General features: G+C 45.8%; 1 protein-coding gene across 1 annotated transcript in view; it reads right to left on the bottom strand.

The window, feature by feature from the left end:
• Positions 1-18,856, bottom strand: part of TBX20 (T-box transcription factor 20) — a 39,328-nt gene extending 20,472 nt beyond the window's left edge. Inside the window, exons 1-5 of the mRNA XM_063325508.1 lie at positions 18,313-18,856; positions 16,007-16,241; positions 14,541-14,705; positions 9,136-9,244; positions 3,391-3,549 (exon numbers count right to left, since the gene is read on the bottom strand). Of these exons, the coding sequence (XP_063181578.1) occupies positions 3,391-3,549; positions 9,136-9,244; positions 14,541-14,705; positions 16,007-16,241; positions 18,313-18,439 (795 nt within the window). The 5' untranslated portion in view covers positions 18,440-18,856. The remainder of the gene's footprint in view (positions 1-3,390; positions 3,550-9,135; positions 9,245-14,540; positions 14,706-16,006; positions 16,242-18,312) is intronic.
• Positions 18,857-19,784: the final 928 nt, after the last annotated feature.

Genomic DNA, 19,784 nt, shown 5'->3' with positions numbered 1-19,784 from the left:
CAGACCTGAAGATGTTGCTTCAGTTCAACCCCGCCTTTTTTTTTTTTTTTTTTTTTTTTACTGGGATCCAAATCTTCTCAGCCAGACCTACCAGCCATCACACAGGGGCAATTTAACTGTTTTTGCCTGGGAAGAGGCTAAGGAAAGGAAGGAGGGAGGAAAAATGTGGGGAGAACTCAGATTTAAAGTGACAGAGCATGTGTTAAAGGAGTAACGTCATTAAAACCATCAGAGTCCTGGAAAAACAGCTCTTACAACCACAGTTCTCTTCCTGTCTTCAAATGCAGCTACAAACCTGCCCAGCACATCCTGTCAGCCTTTCCATTCTGCCAGAGGAACCCACTGATCAGGACTCCCTCTGCCCCAAAGCATCAGGGCTCCCCTTAACTTTGCAGTGAAACTTTTCAGGCATAGGTGGTGGCTTCCACTGTGCTTTTTGGGAGCAGGAAAAAAAATACACCATTGCCCTTGAGAAATTTTCTAGCTGTCCAACCAAATGAGACTTGGTGAATAAAACCTGAGACATCATAATATTCAGATTTTCCAGCCATACTTCTTCCAAGAAATAAAAAAAGGCTGTTAACTGGGAGTTGGAGCTTGATGAGGGACAACACAGGACTTGTCCTGCAAGGCAGTGAATGCCACCAACTCTAGCTGAAGCCCATGCAGATCAACAGCTCTCAGCATTTCATATGGGGTGGCCATGTCAGCCTGGCTTTCCTCAAAAAAAGCCTGTGTTGCAGAGGCCACAACCTCATTTTTAATAGCTGGCCCTCGAGACTCAGAAAGAAAAGGGAGCTTTTCCAAATCCTCAAACAATCAAATGCTCTCGTCAAACAAAGGTATTTCAAAACAGGGTGGCTTCTCCTCCAAATTTTTTTTTTTTAAAAAAAGAGGACAACTGAACCCAACTTTTCATTCTGAGAAAGACATCTTCTGGGAGGGAAACACGGAGAGGGAGAGACAGGCTTACAAAGGCAAAATCTGAGTATTTAATCACTGCTCTGCTGTATATGAATGACGTGCTGAGCAGCTGCCAGCGACCTGCTCTGCAGCCCTGGGAAACTCACTGCACCCCTGGGCTGCTGCCTTCCCTGCCCAGCGTGTCGCAAGGGGCTCCCATCCAGGAGCAAGGGGCTCTCTGGGGAAGGTCCTTGCTTTGAGGGGCTACGCAAGAGGCACCGCAGCTCACCAGTTGTTCCTATGGGCTGGTCAAGCAGCACGGGATCTCAGCACTGGCTGACGGTTTGAGGCTGTCTCATCCTAGAATCACAGAATGGTTTGAGTTGGAAGGGACCTTAAAGATCATCTAGTTCCAAGACCCCTGCCATGGGCAGGGACACGTCCCACTAGACCAGGCTACTCAAAGCCTCATCCAGCCTGGCCTTGAACACTTCCAGGGATGGGACAAATCATGCAAGTACAAATGATGGAAACCACCTTGAACAATAGCCTTGCCACGGACCTTGTCTCATCCTACTCCCAAGGTATCCCTAAGCCCTCGACTCGTGGTGATGTTGCAAAGAGCGGCGGGTTAGTGCCTCACGTGCAGCGAACATTTTTATGGCAGCACTTTGAAAACTACCTTGAACAAAGACAAGTTCTAACTAGTTCCATTGACTTAGATCACCAACACACCAAGCCAACTGCACTGCAGAATAATAAGGACATCTATTCATCTCTTGAGTGTATTTTCACCAATCAAACTTCCATTTTCCTAATATTAAAGATTTGGTATGACATCACAAGAGAAACTTTTTGTATCCACTGAAGCCAGATGAGACTCACGATCATTTATGGCCATATTTTTCCTGAGAGACTGTCTCACAAACAATCAGAGAACATCTGCTAGAAAGCATTTTAAAATGAAATCTGACCTACAATTCAACTCTGTGGCAGTGGTTTGACTGTTTAAATAAATGCATGCCCTTTAAATCTTAAATTATGAGATAGTTTGTTGAAAGTGTAATGTATTTAGCTTTTATCTAATAACCTCCAGAAATGTAATCAACCCCTCCTTAAAACAGTTCTGAAAGAAATGGCAAAAATGAAAAAAGGCTCCATTTTCATTAGTCATAAATAAAATGACAGCATCAACCTCTAGGGGTTCCGGAGATGTTCCATTGAGAAATTTTCCAGGACTCAATGTATGTGCTTTGGGAAGGTTAGTTTAGAAACATCTCTGGTGTAAATATCATCGGTAAACACAAATCCATCCTACAGAAATAAATTCCAGGTTTCGCTGGTTTTGTGCCTGTTACTATTTTGCTGGTTTCTACAGAACGTTACGTGGAAAAATCTAACCGCCTGTCCAAACATTATATTCTTGAGATTGCCAGGTGCTGAATGCATTCTCTACAGCATTCGGGTACAAACCTGAGTTTAAAATCAATACATTCTGATATTAAAACCTTAAAGTGGGATGTGGGGTCTGTCATAAGGACCGAATTAATACTACTACTATTACCTTCATAGCTTCTTTGGCCCCCTATGCAGCAGTTTCGTTTTATTCATAGCATTTAGGAATTACTTACTTTTGCTTCTTAATAAGAAATGCAGACTCCTTTAAATAAACCAGCAGGTACATTGACTCTGGGATGCTGCCTGCCCACATGTTTGGACACTACTTATATTTGTCTTAACTTGAGGGAATTAGAGAGAGAAAGAGGTTTTTTTTTTGAAGTGCTATGGTCATTAACCCCTTGAAACAGACTCTGAATCGCACTGAAGCCAGCAACATATTTCCACTGACTTAAATATTAAAGCCTTATCCACTGTCAAGCAGAGCCTCTGCTCTCCGATTGTTTATATACTTCCTAAAATTACTCATTAGCAACCCATTGTTATGATCTCCTCCATTTTGTATATATTATTCACTGGCATGCAAATTGAAATTCAGACATCTGGATGTAATCTGGGCAGCCTCTGAAAAGCATATCTCTGAGTGATTTCCCTTACGTTTGAGCCTTACAGCTTAATTAGTCAACTTTTTATGCCAATGAAATCATCATGTGCAAACCAGAATATCTCTCAGCTCATGGTGTGAAAGATCACTGCAAATGAGCACAGTTCCTTAATGAGCTATAATTAGAAAGGACTAAATGATAATACGCAAACGGCTTTGTATAGACAGAGGGGAGGACAAATGGAAGCCTCTTTCATGTCATCTTTACTTCCATGAATAATCCTTACAGGCCTTTGAAGTTACTAGTACTACCCGTATACATAAGAATTACTCCTGAATATGAATTAGGTTGGGCAAGATCACTCCAGATGTTGGCATGGAAAGGTAGGTTATATCAGAAAGTTTCCTAGCTTAGACTGGGGGAAAGGGAGTTTTCAGCGGGGTGGGATTTAGTTAAATCCGCGGAAATTAGCAACCGTACTCACCAATTGATTCTGGTAGGCGGTAACAGCTGTAAAAACTGTCTCTGGAAAGATAAACGTCCTGAACTCTTCCGATTTCAGATTTAGCAAAGAAGCCGTGTGATCCTTCTTCTTAATAATGTGGACCCTTGGCTGGTACTTATGCATGGAGTTCAAAATGATCTGCAAGAAAGAGTGAGAAGGTGCTGTCCTGAGAGGAAGGGTAACAGGACCCTCCGAGGCCATAGAACCGAAGGGGAGAAAAAAGACCCAGTTAACACTGCAGGGGACACACCTGAAATCTAACTAGCCGGGGCTGATTTTCAGAGCAAAGTCTCCAGCTCCTTTGGGCAGTCCCAGAAAATGAAGCTGGAAAAGCCAGCAGCCCAGGAGCTGGTTTCCCTTTCATGCCTACGCCACTGGTGAGCACACGTTTCTTGAAGCATAAATACCTGTTCCTACAGGTGAGGTGTTTTACATACAGGACTTGTTATTGCTAGCGTGTGCCCCAGTTTGCAGGTGTCAGCTGCCAGTGTAAATATGTAACTCTGGAAAGGTCGCGACCATGAATCCACACTTGCAAAAATGTGCAGGTGCAGAATGAAAACAGCCAGGAACCCCTCAAAAAAAAAAAAAAAGGCCAAAAAAAGGCCAAAAAAAGAAACAACCAACCAAAAAACCCCAAAAAAATAAAATCCAACCCAAAAATCACCACCGCCACCAGCACAAACCAGCTGACCAAAAATAAAACTCCCCAGATCCTTTTACTGTGACAAACCTTTAAAGCAAACTACTTTGTAGATGCTCTTCACCGCAGACTACCGAAAATGAGAGCAAGGAGGGAAACTGGTAGCGAACCCCCAAATGACTAGGTTTTGCCATTTTATCCTCATTAGTAATTGTTTACAAGCTTCCAAAATAATTCTAAACCTTAGGTACCAACTAACCAATTTCAACGTTCACTGGAGCCAAAGCGAGAGTCCCACTCGCTTCAGTTACCGCTGGCTGGAGGCCTGTTTGGCTGCCTCTAACCACAGTATTACAATATAAGAAGAATTAAATACAGAGCTCGGCTCGCACCAGTCCTTGTTTTGGATATAATCACAGTCACAAGACGAAATTGGCAATGGTGTGGGTGGTTCTATTTTGCAGGGGCCATAACGACGTTACAGCCAGCTCTGTACATCTGGAATAGCTAATGTGCATTCCTCGGGAAGCGTTAACTTCAGCTGAAACACAGCAGAAGTGGTGCAGTATTTCATGCTAACTCAGTCAAGGAGAAAGGTTGCATGTTGCATTGGAGGGGGGAGCTTAGAGACAGCTGCGTCATGGCTAAAATTTCCACCAGCATTTTCTTTGCTGTTCCTTTGGGGCCAAATGTTGTATGACTTCCACTGTGGCTTGGGGGAAGGCCACACAGCGAGATGAAAAATCATTACAGTGATGGGGAACCATTGTCCCGAAAGCTTTGCATGTCCAGTTTTACTAAATCAAGTCTTTTCTCAAATCACTTCACCATTTTATATATGCACACACCCCCCGGGCATTGACCTTGCTGTTAATATCTTCAACACGTTTCCCTCTTTTTGTAAAATGTTGTCGTACCAGCCGAGTCACTTGGGCTGCTCTAAGCAGCTGGAAAAGACATTTTAAAGGATGGGGCATGGACGGTGGTGAGCTTACTGAGGGGTTGGCTCACAGAGCTCGACGCTTCCCATTGCCTTTCATGGCCACGTTATCCACACCAAGGCATTACATCTGAGCAGCAGCCGAGCAGAAGGAGGAAAAGGCTGGGACAGGCCAGCTCCCACACATGCCCTTTCCCTTCACTCCTCTGTGAATGCAGATTACGATAAAGAAACTCAATTTCTCAAATGAGACCACATAATCCTTTATGGAAGTTTTCCGAAACCAAACACGCACATGGATAACATCCCCTGCCATGATGCTCTACACACACATTCCCACCAGAGACAAGTCAGGCTGCTCAGGTACAAAACAAGTACCGAATGCAGCCAGGAGGTCACAAAAGATGCATGGCCAAGGTTAAGGTCACTATTTCCTTTTCATGAGGGCCTGTGCGTGTAATGCTCTCTCTGCATCCCTGCACAGTCTGCCGATGTTGCAGCACTCACTGATATTGAAGTCAGAAAGGTACTGTCAAAAGATGCCCCTTAATATTCATGCATCTTCTTATCTTAGGACCATCAAAACAGCTTAAGGGAGTTAGATACACAGAGTACATCCAATGGTGGTCTCAAAGTCCAAGCAGTCCCCTTCCTGCACGGTGTATCTATCAGAAAACTCCTGATGCCGGCTCTGCGTACTCATGCTGGTGTGCCCAGAGAGAACCATTAAGTGCACATATACTTACGGCAGCCCACTGACACACACTTTCTGTCATTACAGCATGGTCACAGGCCCCTAGCCGTGCCATCTGCCCTCGTGCTGACAGCCTACGGCAGGGGAGATGACCAGGATCCATCCTTACAGGATCCTGCTTGATGTAAGGTCAGGCAGGTTTGTAGGCATCTGGATCCCACTGACTGCAGACCGGTCACCAGAGGCAATCTGGATGCCAGCTGCAAAATCCCCGAGGTGACTTTGAATTCAGGAACTACGCTGTGAACGCGGCTTCCACATTCACCGAAGAAGAGTGTTACCAGGCAAAGTTTGCTTTCTAAAAGCACGGAGGTTCCTAACTTCTGCCAGGTTGAATTTAAAAGAAAAAACCCTAGGTGTAACTCCTGGCGGGTATTCTGAAACCCCCACTTTCACAGTTACTTGTTGGCCACTTTCACACCTTTGTGTTTGCTTTCACAAATATTCATGTGTTTGTGTTTTGCTATCATAAATGCCAGAAAAGCAATTACAATAACGTATACACTCATTGTTCACCACACCATAAACCAGAATTGATGCTACCCCACCTAAGTGCAACCAAAAATCCTAAAAGCAGCAGCCTCTGTGAAAAACATCACTAGAAATCTGCCAAAAAAAATCACGTTCATAAATGTTCCACAACCAGAAAAATGGGAATCACTTGCTTGGCTGTAAAAATCCAGAGACAGGAACCATTTCCTTCCTCTGGTAAGGATATCTGAAAGTGTTTCCATGGAGCAAGCTGTATGTCATGCACACAGAGATAAGACTTCTGCCTGATGCTTGGGGAGAATATGTACATAGCTGTGGAGTTATGCACGCTGCTGAAGATACACAAGCAGAGATGCTTGCCAACTCCAAAAGTCTCGGAATAGGAGAAAACAAACAAATGCTGGAACAAACAAATGCCTCTCTTCTCTACAGATTCCTTTTCAGGAAATGAACCACCCTACAAATAAAACACCACAATTACCTTAACAACCAAAACTGTCTTCTGGAAGATGGAGAAAGCAAGCAACTAGAACAAACTGGAATTAGGTTGGATCTAGCTTCTCTACCTATAACTAGTATTTATAGGTATTTTCTAGGTCATTAAAACTTCCTCAGGAGCCAACACCCCTTATCAAACATAATCACGATTTTAGCAGGCCGATTAAAAAGTTCTCGTCCGTGAAGAAGGGCTCTTTCAAACTGAAGGGAGAGGTTTCAGGAGGCATTTCAATTCTCTCCTTCTCTTAGTACACGGGAGCTCAGAAATGCCATTGGCCATAGCACAGTGAGCCCTCCTTAAAGAATTAATTTCTTCCTTAATTCTGCTGAGCACCCAATGATGGTATTTACACAGCTTCAATAAGGCAGCACATAAAACCTGACAGCCTAATTTGGAACACAAAAAAACCCACAAAATTTTAAAAAGGGAGTGCTCTGCGAAGGCGTTAACACTTGTCACGCAAATCTCAACACGGGATCATGCCTTCAGGCCTTATTCTTGACTGAACGCGTAAAACTTTCCATCCACTTCGGCTCTCCAAAGACTTTGCGTAAAGAACAGGATCCACCTCTGCCGCTTCTTGGAAAGTGAATCGGGAGACCGCATCTCAAACGCTACGGGCCATTTTCTCCCACCGCCTGTATTTGAGACGATTACGTCTTCTTGCTCTGTCACATGTCTCTGTTCCCGACAGCTTCTCAGACCGACTTCTTTTTTATACTCATCTGGGCTTCTGGGAACTGCACAGCTCCTAACTAGTTTGCAATATACTGCTGCGAGCGCTTTATTAGAGGCACACATGGCCCCTGTTATGATGAAAAATGCTTCTTTTTAAATGCGCACGTATACTGCTCTATCATCACTCGGTGATAGAGCCCACAAATCTTCAGCTTTGCCCTTCTACAGATTATGAAATAAAAGAGAGGAAAAAAAGAAGACATTCTCCGCTAGTCAGGAAGGGAGCAACAGTGGGAACCGGATTCAAGAAAAATATACCCACAGAACTTAACAAAAGAAGAACACACAGGCATCAATCTGGGCTTGCTTTTTTTTTAAAAAAAAAAATACTTTTGTTGTCACTGTTTCCAGGATATATTTTAAATGATCATGGCTGCGGTTCAATTTTTAGGTCTTGAAATTAGTAGAAATTGTCTTTCAGATGAGAAACATTGGCGCAGAACGCAGCTCAGACGAACAGGCACTGTCTCACGCAGTCCAAAAAGGCAATAAACACCACGCTAGGGGAGGGATTTCTGATACTATGTATGCCACAATTATTCAACTTCACAGGTTAATTACCCCTACACATGCTTCAGAGTTCAAAATCATTCCCCTCTTCCTGACACCTCGTTTACTAACACTGCCTTTAGGCTCGTTCTTCTTAGCTGCCCTGTTCTCAGCCAACAACCCTTTCAAATCCATCCCCCTGCTTCTGCAGCCTTCCTTTGCAATTTGGAGGTGCTACCAAGCCATTCCTGTGCTTTCCAGGCACTTTTGGGGAGGGGACAGGCCAGACAACACTTGTTCTTACCACCTACCATTAGACAGTTGGGTAGCTAAAGGAGTTGTCCCCACTGATGGAGCACAGCAGGAGCTCATGGCCACCGGTTCTGCATCCTATTTACCAGCTTCCAACCTCAGGGCTTGTGACAACAAACTGGTAGCAATCGGAGCTGGGACCTGCCTCCTTTAGAGGCCCAAGTCCACGCTGTGGCACTTTGACTTGCAGGTAGCCTACAATTATTTCAAGGGCAACTGAGGCACACTTATTTTTATAATTCAATAGCCCGTGCTTTGGTGTCACATCACTATTTTCTGATGACTCTGTGGCCATGCTGCGTTGAGTCTGGAAGTACAAGAGCTCTTATTGATAGACTCAACCCTAACAGGTTTCCTGTAACAAGAGGGAGCTTCCAAGCACACATGGAAAAGCGTGTGAGCTTGCTAGCCAGTGCACGTGGCAGAGCATACTGCCAAGTCACAGCAAAATGCAGGCAGAAGCACGACAAAGAGCTCACCCGCCTCCTTTCTCTCCCTCGCTTTGATGCTCAACTCCACACTGAACTTGTCTCCGATGGATGTTCTGCCTCTGACAGCAGTAGGAGCACGATTTGAACACTTGTGTTGACCTGGGCTCTACCTTATGAAAGTTTAAAAACCTGATTTCTGAAGTTACCTGTTCCTCTACAACAGAGATTAAAACCCAACATGTCTAAGCTTCACACAGCATCCTCCTCCACTGCGGTAGGAAGGACTGGCCAAGAAAGGGGCAACATGGGGGGCTATGGCAGTCTTTCCCCATTGCGGTGTCTCCCCAGAAGCTTAGCCCTGTGTTACAGGAGAGCAATTCCCCCGTTGCGGTTCCTTTACCCTTTCCCACCAGGAGGTCTACTCACGTGGCCATGCTGATCCAGCTCGTTGTTGGTGAGTTTGACTTTTTCGAAGGACACCATCTGCTTCAGCAGTTGCTCTCCCGTGAAGGGGGAGTCAGGGTGCACGTACAACCTAAAAAACACAGGGAAAAGGCCTGCTCATAAAAATCTCACCTCTTGGCTCGTGCCTGGGCACCACCTCTGTATGAAATGAAAAAGCCCGCAATATCTTGCTTTCGGGATATGCGGTGGTTTCACAGACACGGATTTCCTGAGAGCTTAGTGTAAACACAGAGCTGCTACTTGAATGAGACACACACAATCTCCCCCAAATCAATGAACGCCTGAAATACAGCCATTAATGAAAGACAGTAAAGCAGATGACTCGAGTTGTTTAATTCACTGGAACGCAATGAAGAATCCCATGTCCAAGTGCTAGATTGCTCTCTAACCATACCTATTATTTTATCTAGTTATCTAAAATGGAGACATTAACATTTGCTGTTGTGTCTTTTCCCAAATGAAAAATTGATCATGTCTTTCCCCACAGCTGTACTAACAAGCACTTAAAATAACAATGACTACAGCTCCGAGAGAAAAAACACGGTGTCATTAGAGAGATAATGGGGGAATGTAGATAAAAATGCATTTTTCTTTATATGTAACATTAAGCCGTGATAATGATTTTAACCTGCACTCGATCACATGTTAGCTGTGGTGACGTCTGTTTATAAGAGGTTGAAGGCTGCAGTCCAGCACAGTGGTCTGACATGAAAAAATTAATTGCAGCTCTGTAATTAACAATACACCACTTGGGAAATTAAGCAGAAGAAAAGGAAGCATAGAAGACATGTAGATACAATGATATAGACATTACGACTAGACTAATTGCAAGTGCCAGGCTATTTAAAAACAATTATTTTGTAGGAATAACATATTGCTGAGAATTATTTAACCCAAATGTTCTTCTCTGATAATGAATTAAGGGTTGAACTAGACCTTCAGCTAGCGCAAACGGGACCTGTTCTGCTTCTGTTGGTGGTGGTTATTGCTGCTGAGGGCCTGACTCTCATTTCAGGTTATGCCTTTGGCCCCACAGATGGATTTCTCCCATTAGGCAGGTGGGGCAGCGCTGAGGTGACGGGTTAGAAAGACAAACATTTGTTGTTGAGCTACGATTTTGCTGGAGGAAGAGGAGAATGGAAAAACCACTAAGCAATGGGGCGTAACTCTCTGGTAGACTACGCTGGTTCCTAATCAAGGAACGCCTGTACTAAAGACTCCAGGGAGCACAGCCCTCTCGCTCAAAGAGGAAGGAGATTTGATCCTGCCCTCCCTGTTTTTGCCAGCAGAATCCCCAAGACGCAGCAAAACTAAAGTTTTACTGGCACGGCTCGCTTCAGATGTGCAGGAAATTTTCCTTACATTGATCTGAAGCACAGCTTGGCTGGTATGGCTGTGTCCGCGGGAGGGATGCTGAGCCAGGGCTCCTGGCGCAATAAAATATTCCTAGCATACAGGCACCCTCACTGCTGTCGACTGCTGATTGCACCACAAGGCTCATGAAAAATATTGATGTATCTGAAAAACCAAGACCTGGAATCCTGTTACGTCAAAAGAATTTTACCTCTAATGAAAATTAACTTTGCCTTGCTGTTTAAAAAAAAAAAAAAAAAGTGCAAAAATCTCAATCTTTAGACCCCTGAATTAGAGAAGGCAAAACTAAAAGAGTTCCAAACACGTCCTGCAACTTTTCAGCCCGTCTTGTGAACTTTATTTTACTTTTTTTCTTTAGCCTGACTCCTAGTTTTTTATGTCTGGATAGCTAATAATGTTTACCATGATCACAGAGTGTCAGGCTCAGCAAGGTTTGGCTAATGGGGACCAAAAAGCTGAACACATTTCAAAAACGTGCTGGGGAGTGAGTAAAAAGATCTTCATGTGCCTAAAAGCTGAGCACAATTGTTTTATGCCATAGGCGGTTACTGCTTGGCACTGCTTTCAAACTACAAAGCACCTGGATATTAGCAGAGCGCTAACGGGAAGATCACTGAAGGATCAGCACCTGAATATCGGTTACATAAATGTATTAATAGACCTTGGTTTTCTTCACTCATTTGCTACATGCCGTCGATCCCGCTACAACACGTGGTTCCACCTGGTGAACTACAGTGATCCGCCTGCTTCCCCTGCAGCCTGAGCTTCTATGCCTCGGAAAAGAGGGTTCAAAACTAGACGTATCGCCCACTGAAGTAGAAGTCGTCGACGAAACCACGAGCAAAGGGGTTGGAGAAACGAACGCGCACATTCCAGCGCGGCGCACGAGGCTCCCCCAGAAGTTCACGGGGGCTCTGCTGCCTACAGGCCAGCCAGATGCGAGGGGCTGCTCGCTCCAAATCACAGAGGCTTTAGAAGCCATATTAGGATGTGAATCTGCTCCGTGGCATATAATGTTTCGTGATATATGCAAGGTTTGGGTACTGCTTCCTTCTTGTGTATTTTGGAATGCGACACTGATCTCCGTCTATTTAGTTTAACAGTTGGTCTGGTCCTACAAGCCCTGTGCATGCTGCTTTGGATTACCTTAATGTCTCAAATAATTTGCAAAATATAGTACTTTTTAAAGGCCTTCTACCTAGAGTTCTCTGTGAATCTGTAAACACTATAACTTTGTTAAACAAATGATTGAAGCCAAATACAGTAAAAAACACCAAACAAAACAAAACGCACAGACTTTTGAGTGAAAGAAAGGAGGTGAAAAAGGAAGAAGAGCGAACAAAGGTACGTGCTGAAACTTATTAAACTGATGTTTCACACAGTGTTAGCAATTTGGAAGAACAAACATAAAATATCACATAGGAATTCTATCCCCAGATAGCACTTTAGAAGACTTACAAAAGACTCTCTAAAAAGTATTTTTATTTAAGTGTTCGTTGCAACATAAACTTGTCTTAAATGTTGACAGCAGGAAGACAGGGATAAAACTGGGTTTTGTAGAAAGTTCCCTGAAGGGCTAATCTTTCAAACAGAATCACAGAATACTTATTAATTTGGGGGGGGGGGGGGGGAGGAAGTTGTCTTAGCGTTGAAAGTTATTTTTATAATGGAAAGAGCAAAACATCTAACGGGTTTGATCCTGCAAAGTCTTACATCCGTACATAACGTGACTCTTGAATAATTCCCCTGACGCTGTTGTGCCTATGCAGATGCCCCCCCATGATGTGCGTGGGGGGGCTCAGCACCTGGGTACCGGTGCCCAGACGCTCAGCACGCCGATGCCCCTCGCTGACACTCCTCAAGTAAGGAGAGCTAAAACCGTGTGTTTGGAAGACAAGAAATCATGGGTGATAACTTCATTAAGGGCTCCTGTCACCGGAGCAGGACCAAACCCATTTTGTGATGGGAGGAGCACTGCTTTTAATCTGCTCGAGCAAGACTGAGGCTTCCCACCTCAAAAGATGCATTAACGCTCCAGAAAAAGCATTAGTAATGCAAACGTCTGCACACTGAACCTCTTGACAACCTTTTTCTCGCCAAACAGGAGCGTAAGAAGGAGAAAGTGCACAAATGGATATTTAAGTACTGTTCATACAAAGAAAAAGCAATCTGTGCCTGTGCTATCATCACTGGTCTTTTGGCTAAGCAACCTGAAAATGAAACAGGAAAAGGCACATGTTTGCACACAGGGGCAAAACATCCTGAAAACATGCTGGAAAATGAAACAGCAGAGGTATACTTTTGCACACAGGGGCACTGACTCAATGAGGACCTTAAAGAGTTACCACAGTACCATGATAATAAATACAAACTCCAAGAAGGTTTGACCTCAGCTCTAAAGCAGTCAGTAGGGCAGTTGCAGATTACTCCAAGGATCAATCTCTTATATTTCCTCATTGAACTACTCTATGCTAGATTGTGTGAATTAGCCGCCTATTCAAATGTATCCCAAGAGGCACATGAACAGAAAAATAAGAAGGGGAGAACCCTGCCTTAAAACTATTTCTGTCCTTCCCTTATTTCTTCTTTTGATGCTGACTCTTTTGGAGCAGGATCTGGGTTTTTTTTTTTTCTTTGGGTTTTGATCAGTGCCCATTACAATACGTCAAATGAAGCCCTCAGACGTTAACCACATTGCAAGAAGGAGTTTTTGGCCATGAAAACAAAGCCGACATAACTCCTAGGTTGCTGTCTTTAATCACAGCTTCTCTGCATGCACTTTTTGTTTGTTTACTTCCCTGAGCTGCCTTCCAGAGATCAGCAGTCAGCAAGATTTCAGTCAAACTATTTATATGAGGAAAGCACGCAGGATTTGGTCCCTATACTCACACACACACACAAAAAAAAACAACAAACGTGCTTCCATTTCTTATGTTTCACTTCTAATTTTTGACTCTGTAATAAGCAAGTTCCTAACCCTGGGCTAAGCCACCTGGAGCAGATCTGTGTGCCTGCGCAGAGCCCTCCACAAAAAAGTTTCTTTGAAGCCAGAGAGGCATCCATGTTATTTCCATATCTCCGGCTCTGACTCAGCAAAGCCGTTCGACATGTGCTTCAGTCTTACAGGACTTGGGGACTTAAGTAGGTCCTGAAGTGCCGGGCTAAATAAGATGAAGTGTGGGTCTCCGCTGGAGTGCCTTCCTACCGTACTGCCTGGTGCTGCAGCCTCAATTTCCCAATGCCGAAAGGAGTCAGTCATTAATTACATTAATGGAATGATTTTTAGCAATTGATTTTTTTACAGCATTTTGTTTCTGTATAGAAAAGGGGGGGGGGGGAATTTACTTGATTATTTTTTTTTCCTAAAGTCTCAGAAAATGTTGTGATTTCTTAACACACACACAAAAAAAAAAAAGTAAATCTGTGCTGTAGGACTGATCCATACTTTGCCTGCTAAGAGACAACTAAAAGCAAGAGTAAAATTATTGCTTAGTAAACACTGGATATGTTATCAAGAAATAATATAATTTCAAGCATAAACAGCATTGAACTGTAATGTAGTATTTCTACTTGGACTTAGCTGGTGGTGCCTGAATTGCTTTAAATTATGAAGTCAAATGCTTGGGGGAGGGAGTAAGCTCCAGAAACAAATAAATTTTTATATTTTTTTAAATTTCTTATCTGAATTGAGGCAAACTTCACTAAAAAAAAAAAAAAACCAAAAAAAACCCAAAAAACCTAAAAGAGCCTTTAGCCAAATCCTGCATGCCTTGGGACATCCAGTATAAGTCACACCTCAAGCGGCGATTTGAGGCCCAATTCTGCATCACAGAAATTAGAGTTTTGCAATTAACTTTGTTGAGCATGGACACAAAGTCTCAGAGTACTGTTTGCAAACAGCACGGAAAGATTAATAGCAGGAATTTCTTGAAGGAAAAAAGGGGGAAAAAGGAAACAAAATAAAAGAAAGGCCAGTGGTAAAATCTACAAACCTTGCAGGGAGCGGAGGGTCAGCTTTTCCAGCCACTAACCATGAAGACCTGTGGTAGGCATATCTATATCTTTTATTGTCCACAGGAACTATATCCATTAATACAATGTACTTGGCTTCAGGATCCACGCCCGAGAAGGAAACCCTGATTGTAGGAAACATTCTCCTGAAATAAAGGCAAATCAGAAAATAAATACAAGGATGGAGAACAGAAATAAGAGAGTTTCTGAAAAGCTGCTAAGAGCAAGAATCATATTTAAACCACCTTAAAAAAAATTAAAGTACCTATTGATTCTGCTTCAGCATGATACAAGTTAAATCCTGTGTATCTCTCTAATATGCACAGATAGAGCAGCTTGAAATCAGAACGATATTTTGGAAGCAAAAAGAAAAAACGGTAAAAGTGAAAAAGTAACAGAGAAGTGTACTTTCGTCTGTTAGTTAAAAGTAAACAACGATTTCAGAAAATATTTTTACCTAAGGCACATAAGTCCTTAGAAACGTCAATTTTTTTTTTTTTATGGGATCCATACTAGTGTTAGGGAAATATTGCAGAAATTACTGCTGTTAATGTTCTAACATATTTTAAATGCATGTTCTTTTAAGCCTGCTCACGGTATTTCTGAGAGGAATTTTCAAAACTAAACTTTCCTTTCTCCACTTAAATTCTGACAAAACGCAACTTTAAAATATAAGGTTATGCCGTAGACTAGAAATAAATAATTCTGAACAGTTTAAAATTTTAAACTTCAGATTGCAGATTTTATACGGAGTACTTTTTAAAAACACATGCTGGTAGAGCTCGCTACTTAGAAAAAAAAAATCATCGGGGAACTACGTTAATAACAAGGAACTTTGGGGATTGCAAAACCCGAAAAGACATTCGGCTCCTGCAGACTGTATTTGACTGACCCAAAACCCAAAAGCTTTGCTGAAGAAGTGACATGGTTTGAGGCGGCGAGAAAGCCTGGGACTCTTTTTTTGCACATTATTTGCAATCGAGAGAACAACAAACAGAACCAAACCAAGCCCTGACTGAATCACTTCCCCACGGCCCCGCATTTCCCTGTGTCTCTACCAACCCAGCCCCGCAAAAATCACTGCACCGCACGAAGGAGCTTTCAGACACAGACCAAATTATTCGGGGAACAACATTTCTAACCCAGCCGCCGGCATCGCCCGCGCTGATTTCAGCTGCACCGCATCCCGCTGCCGCCTCTCCCTCTGTCCCCCGCGGGGCTCTGCGCATCGCACCGCGCCGCGCAGCCCCGGGCTGAGCCCGCCGAGTGGCTGCTGATCAGCGCGGCGGCAATTAAGCGGCTTCTCCCTCCTCTTCCTCCCCTTTTACCCATCCGTGATGCTCTCCCACAATAAAAACTGTGGGGTTTTTTTTTTGTTTTGCCTTTCCCCCCCCCTCCTCTCCAAAGACACTTTTAGGAAGCTGCCCGCAGGGAACCCCAGCCTTACCTGCCGGATTTCGTGATGATCATCTCGGTACCCAGTTCGTGAAACTTGTCCCAGAGCTCTTTGGTCTCCAGGCTGCAGGAGATTTTGGCCATCTCCTCGCTGGGGATGATGGGGGTGGTGGGGATGAGGGGCTCGGTGCACAGGGACGAAGGGCTGGTGCTAAAATCCCCGTGAGGGTCCAGGCTGGATAAGTCACTCAAAGGCTGGGCGCAAGAGGATTTCTCAACGAATTGTTCTGCAGGGTTTTGGGGGAATAAACAAAAATAAAAAAAAAAAAGAAGAAGAAAAAAGAAAAAGAAAAGAAGAAAAAGAGAGAGGGGGGATTCAGCCAGGACGGGGGGACGGCCGAGAAAAACTATTTTAAAATAAATAAATAATAAAACTATGCGCTTATCGTTGAGCTGCTCCCCTTCTGGTCCCGCACACCCCCAGATCCGCGCTGCTTCTTAGGCGTCAGCTCACGGTTTGAGGGCAGGGGCGGTGATTTTCGGAGACGAGCTCCGGGAAGCGCCTGGAGCGGCGCCTCTCCCCGAAGGCGCACGGTACCGCGGCCCGGCTTGTACCCGCTGCGCGGGGTGCGGAGGACCAGGGCGGGACCAACGCGCTGCCCTCTCTTGCCAACCGAGAGTTTCCACGGAAAGGTCACTAATTCTCATTAAAACTGGAGCGCTTCGGCTCCGGGGGGCTGCTGAGGGCCGGGGTCGCTCTGGGGGGAGCGCGGGCGGCCGAGTCTAAATCGCGCCGCTGGCAGAGAACGTAACACAGAAAGACCCCCAGCGCGGCCGCGCAGTCTCCGCGTTTCATCCGCGGGGAAAGCAGCTCCTAACACTAACTCAACGCCGGGAGCGGGCTCATCCGCCCGGAAAGCCGGTTTTGCCCTGCCTCCCGGCCTGTTTGCTGAAGCTGAAACACGCTCCGTTGGAGAAACAGGCTCCGGGGGAAGCTGCGTGCGGCCGCGCAACCTGCGCGGATGCGGTAGCGGCCGCCGGCGCTGGCCGCCCGCCCCGGCGCGCTCCCGCCGGCCTCCAACCCCCCTGCAAACACCGCGGGGGCTTTGGGGGCTTCAGGGGCTTCTCCGGGACTTTAAGCCGAAGGAGAGGACAGGAGGGAGCAGGGCGGCGAGGGGGTCTGCCCCGGGACCCTGCTGCGGCACCGGGATGCGGCGGCGCATCCGCCGCCAAGAAACGGGAGGCGACGAACGCGCCCTGTCCCTGCAGAGAAGGATTTCGCCCACATCTCCGGTTAATAAAAACCGAGTTACAGGCAGTCGTTTCCCTTCGATTTCTAACTGAGTGGCGTGGGGCAATGAGTTAAAAATTTTTTTTGAAAAATTAATTGAACAAGCGTTATAAAAAAAAAAAAGAAGAAAACTAGCTACGTTTAACACAAGACCGTGTAAACGGGAATACTACAACATTCCCGGCCTACGTTATCGCCTAGACTAAAAAATAAAGTTTACAATGAATCCCTGGACTATGTAAAGCCTATTGAGTCAGTTGATTAGATGGAGCAGACGCCGAGATAGCTGCCTTTTCTAAATTCTTACAAGATTGAATGTAAACTTGTTCGTTGGCGCCCTGAAAGCTTAATACTTTGGTTTTATTTTATTTTTTTTAGTTTTCTGCGGACTCTTGGATACATGCAAGAACCACAAGCCGCAGAAAACAGGGGGGAGGAGGGAAAGTTGCTAATGTTTTTTAAAAGTCTTCGGGAATCTGAATCGAGGCGGACGAATAGAAGCGAAATCGCTTACTCGAAAATCGCGAGGAATTACTATAAAAATCCTCCCGGCCGATGTAGAGTAAAACAGTCTATATGAGCCTACATCGAGTAGCTGTGGAGCAAAGGGATTTTCAGGTCTACGTACAAGTTTTACCACCCCTTGTAAGCTTAGGCACGATACCGGAGATTCCCTTATTTGACTTTAAAAACTCCGATGATTTGCAATAAATATTTAAGAGGTTCATTTCATACCAGCGAAGAGAAACTTAACTACTTTAGGGTTTGAGATTATTCTACGAATGGCGAGGCTGGATTAAATAAACGGTGTAATTTAAACTGGAGGAATTTAGAAAATGGTTGGTGCTGTAAGCAGCCTCCCCTGGAAACGACGGTGGGTAACGGGGAGACTTAAACCGGCTTCAGCCGTGAGGATTTTCCTTCCGCCAGGGAGGAAAAGACCTGTGGGCAGGGGGAGACCCGCCGCCGCCTGCCCCGGCTGCCGGAGCTTTGAGGATGGCGAGGCGGGGACGGACAGACGGAGGGGAGCCCCGCGGACACCGGCGGACACCCCCGTCCCCACTCACCCAGCGGTTTGATGGTGCTCTCGGGGGACTCCTTGTCCTTGGAGCTGCCGCTCGACATCAGGGCGGCGATGGAGAAGGCGTTGGCCCGGGAGGAGAGCTGCGGCTTGGGGGGCGGCGTGTACTCCATGGCCAGCCGGCGGGGAAGCGGCGCGGCTCGGACGGGAGCGGCGGCGGGGACGGGAGCGGCGGCGGAGCGGGGTAACCGGGCGGGCGGGCGGCGCTCTGCGCCCGGCGCCGTGCGCTCCCCCGCCTTAACGCGGGGCCGCCGAGATCCTATCGGCCGGTGGCCAATCGGCGGCGGGACACGTCAGGGCCCCGGCCCGGCCGCGGAGGCGGGCGGGAGGAGGAGGAGGAGGAGGAAGACAGTGATGATGATGATGATGATGATGATGATGAGAGGGGAGGGCTCTGCCCGCCCGCGGGGTGGGCAGGGGGGTGACCGGCCCACGGGCGGGCTCCCCGCCGCAGCTTCCCCTCCGGGTAACCCAGCCCCGCTCCCCGCCGAGGTCCCGGCTGAGGTTTGGGGTGCGTCCCCCGCTCCTCTGAGCCCTGGCGGGGGAGGGGCATGGAGGGGCATGGGGGGACAAGCGACACGGCCGGGGATGCTCCCGAGAAGGTCCCCAGGCTATTGGCTTTGTCGAGTCAAGAATCAGTGGAGAGATGGTTGAAAGAAGGAAAAGAAATTGTTTTGTTTTCTCGTGTGTGCATGTGTGTGTCGATTTTCTATTTTAAATTCAAATTAAAAAAAAAAGAACAAAACCAAAAAAAAACAAAACCAACAACCTACAACTTTTAAAGCAGCCGTTTTTGTCGTTGTGTGCCTTCTGCTGGGACAGAAGGTTCCTTAAGGCTGATCGTGCGCTTGGTTTTCCTGCCTCGGATCCCAGATATTGTCATCCCAAGCAGATGTACTTGCCCCGACCGACTCCAGGTGAGACCCTCGCTGGGTTCCCATCCCAGCGTGGCCAGTGCGCGGGCCGCTGGTCGCACAGTTGCCAGCGGTGCACTTCGTTTCATCCGCTCCACCAAACTAGATAGTTTTGATCAAGCACATACGACAGAGAGAAAACAGGGACGGGCTGATGGTGTCAACGAGCAGATTATTCCAAGGCAGTGATTCAAGTTGCTCACCAGTGCTCTTTTAAGCACATCGTGTAAGTATCCTCCCGTAAATAATAAAAAAAAAACCAAACCGTGGGATTTAACTAAAGTAGTTTAAATAAAAAGAGGGTTGAAAATATTTGCTCGCTAAAACGACTCAAGAAGATACGCAAATTTGTCACCAAAGTTCTAACTTCTAAACCTAGCATAGAATCCAAGGGGCTTTTAATACGCAGGCTTGTGCCAAGAGACGTGCTGCTGGAAGGACTACCCCCGGTCAGGCACAGCGCTGTGCCTCTCCTGTTCCTGATTAACTTCTCCTAATCAATACGGAGAAACAATTATTCGGGTCACCCTTCACAGCCAGCGAA

The sequence above is a fragment of the Chroicocephalus ridibundus genome, chromosome 2 (assembly GCF_963924245.1).
Source record: "Chroicocephalus ridibundus chromosome 2, bChrRid1.1, whole genome shotgun sequence".
Classification (NCBI taxonomy): Eukaryota; Metazoa; Chordata; class Aves; order Charadriiformes; family Laridae; genus Chroicocephalus; species Chroicocephalus ridibundus.
Note: the sequence above shows the minus strand (reverse complement) of the source record. Positions and strands in the feature narration are given on the sequence as shown.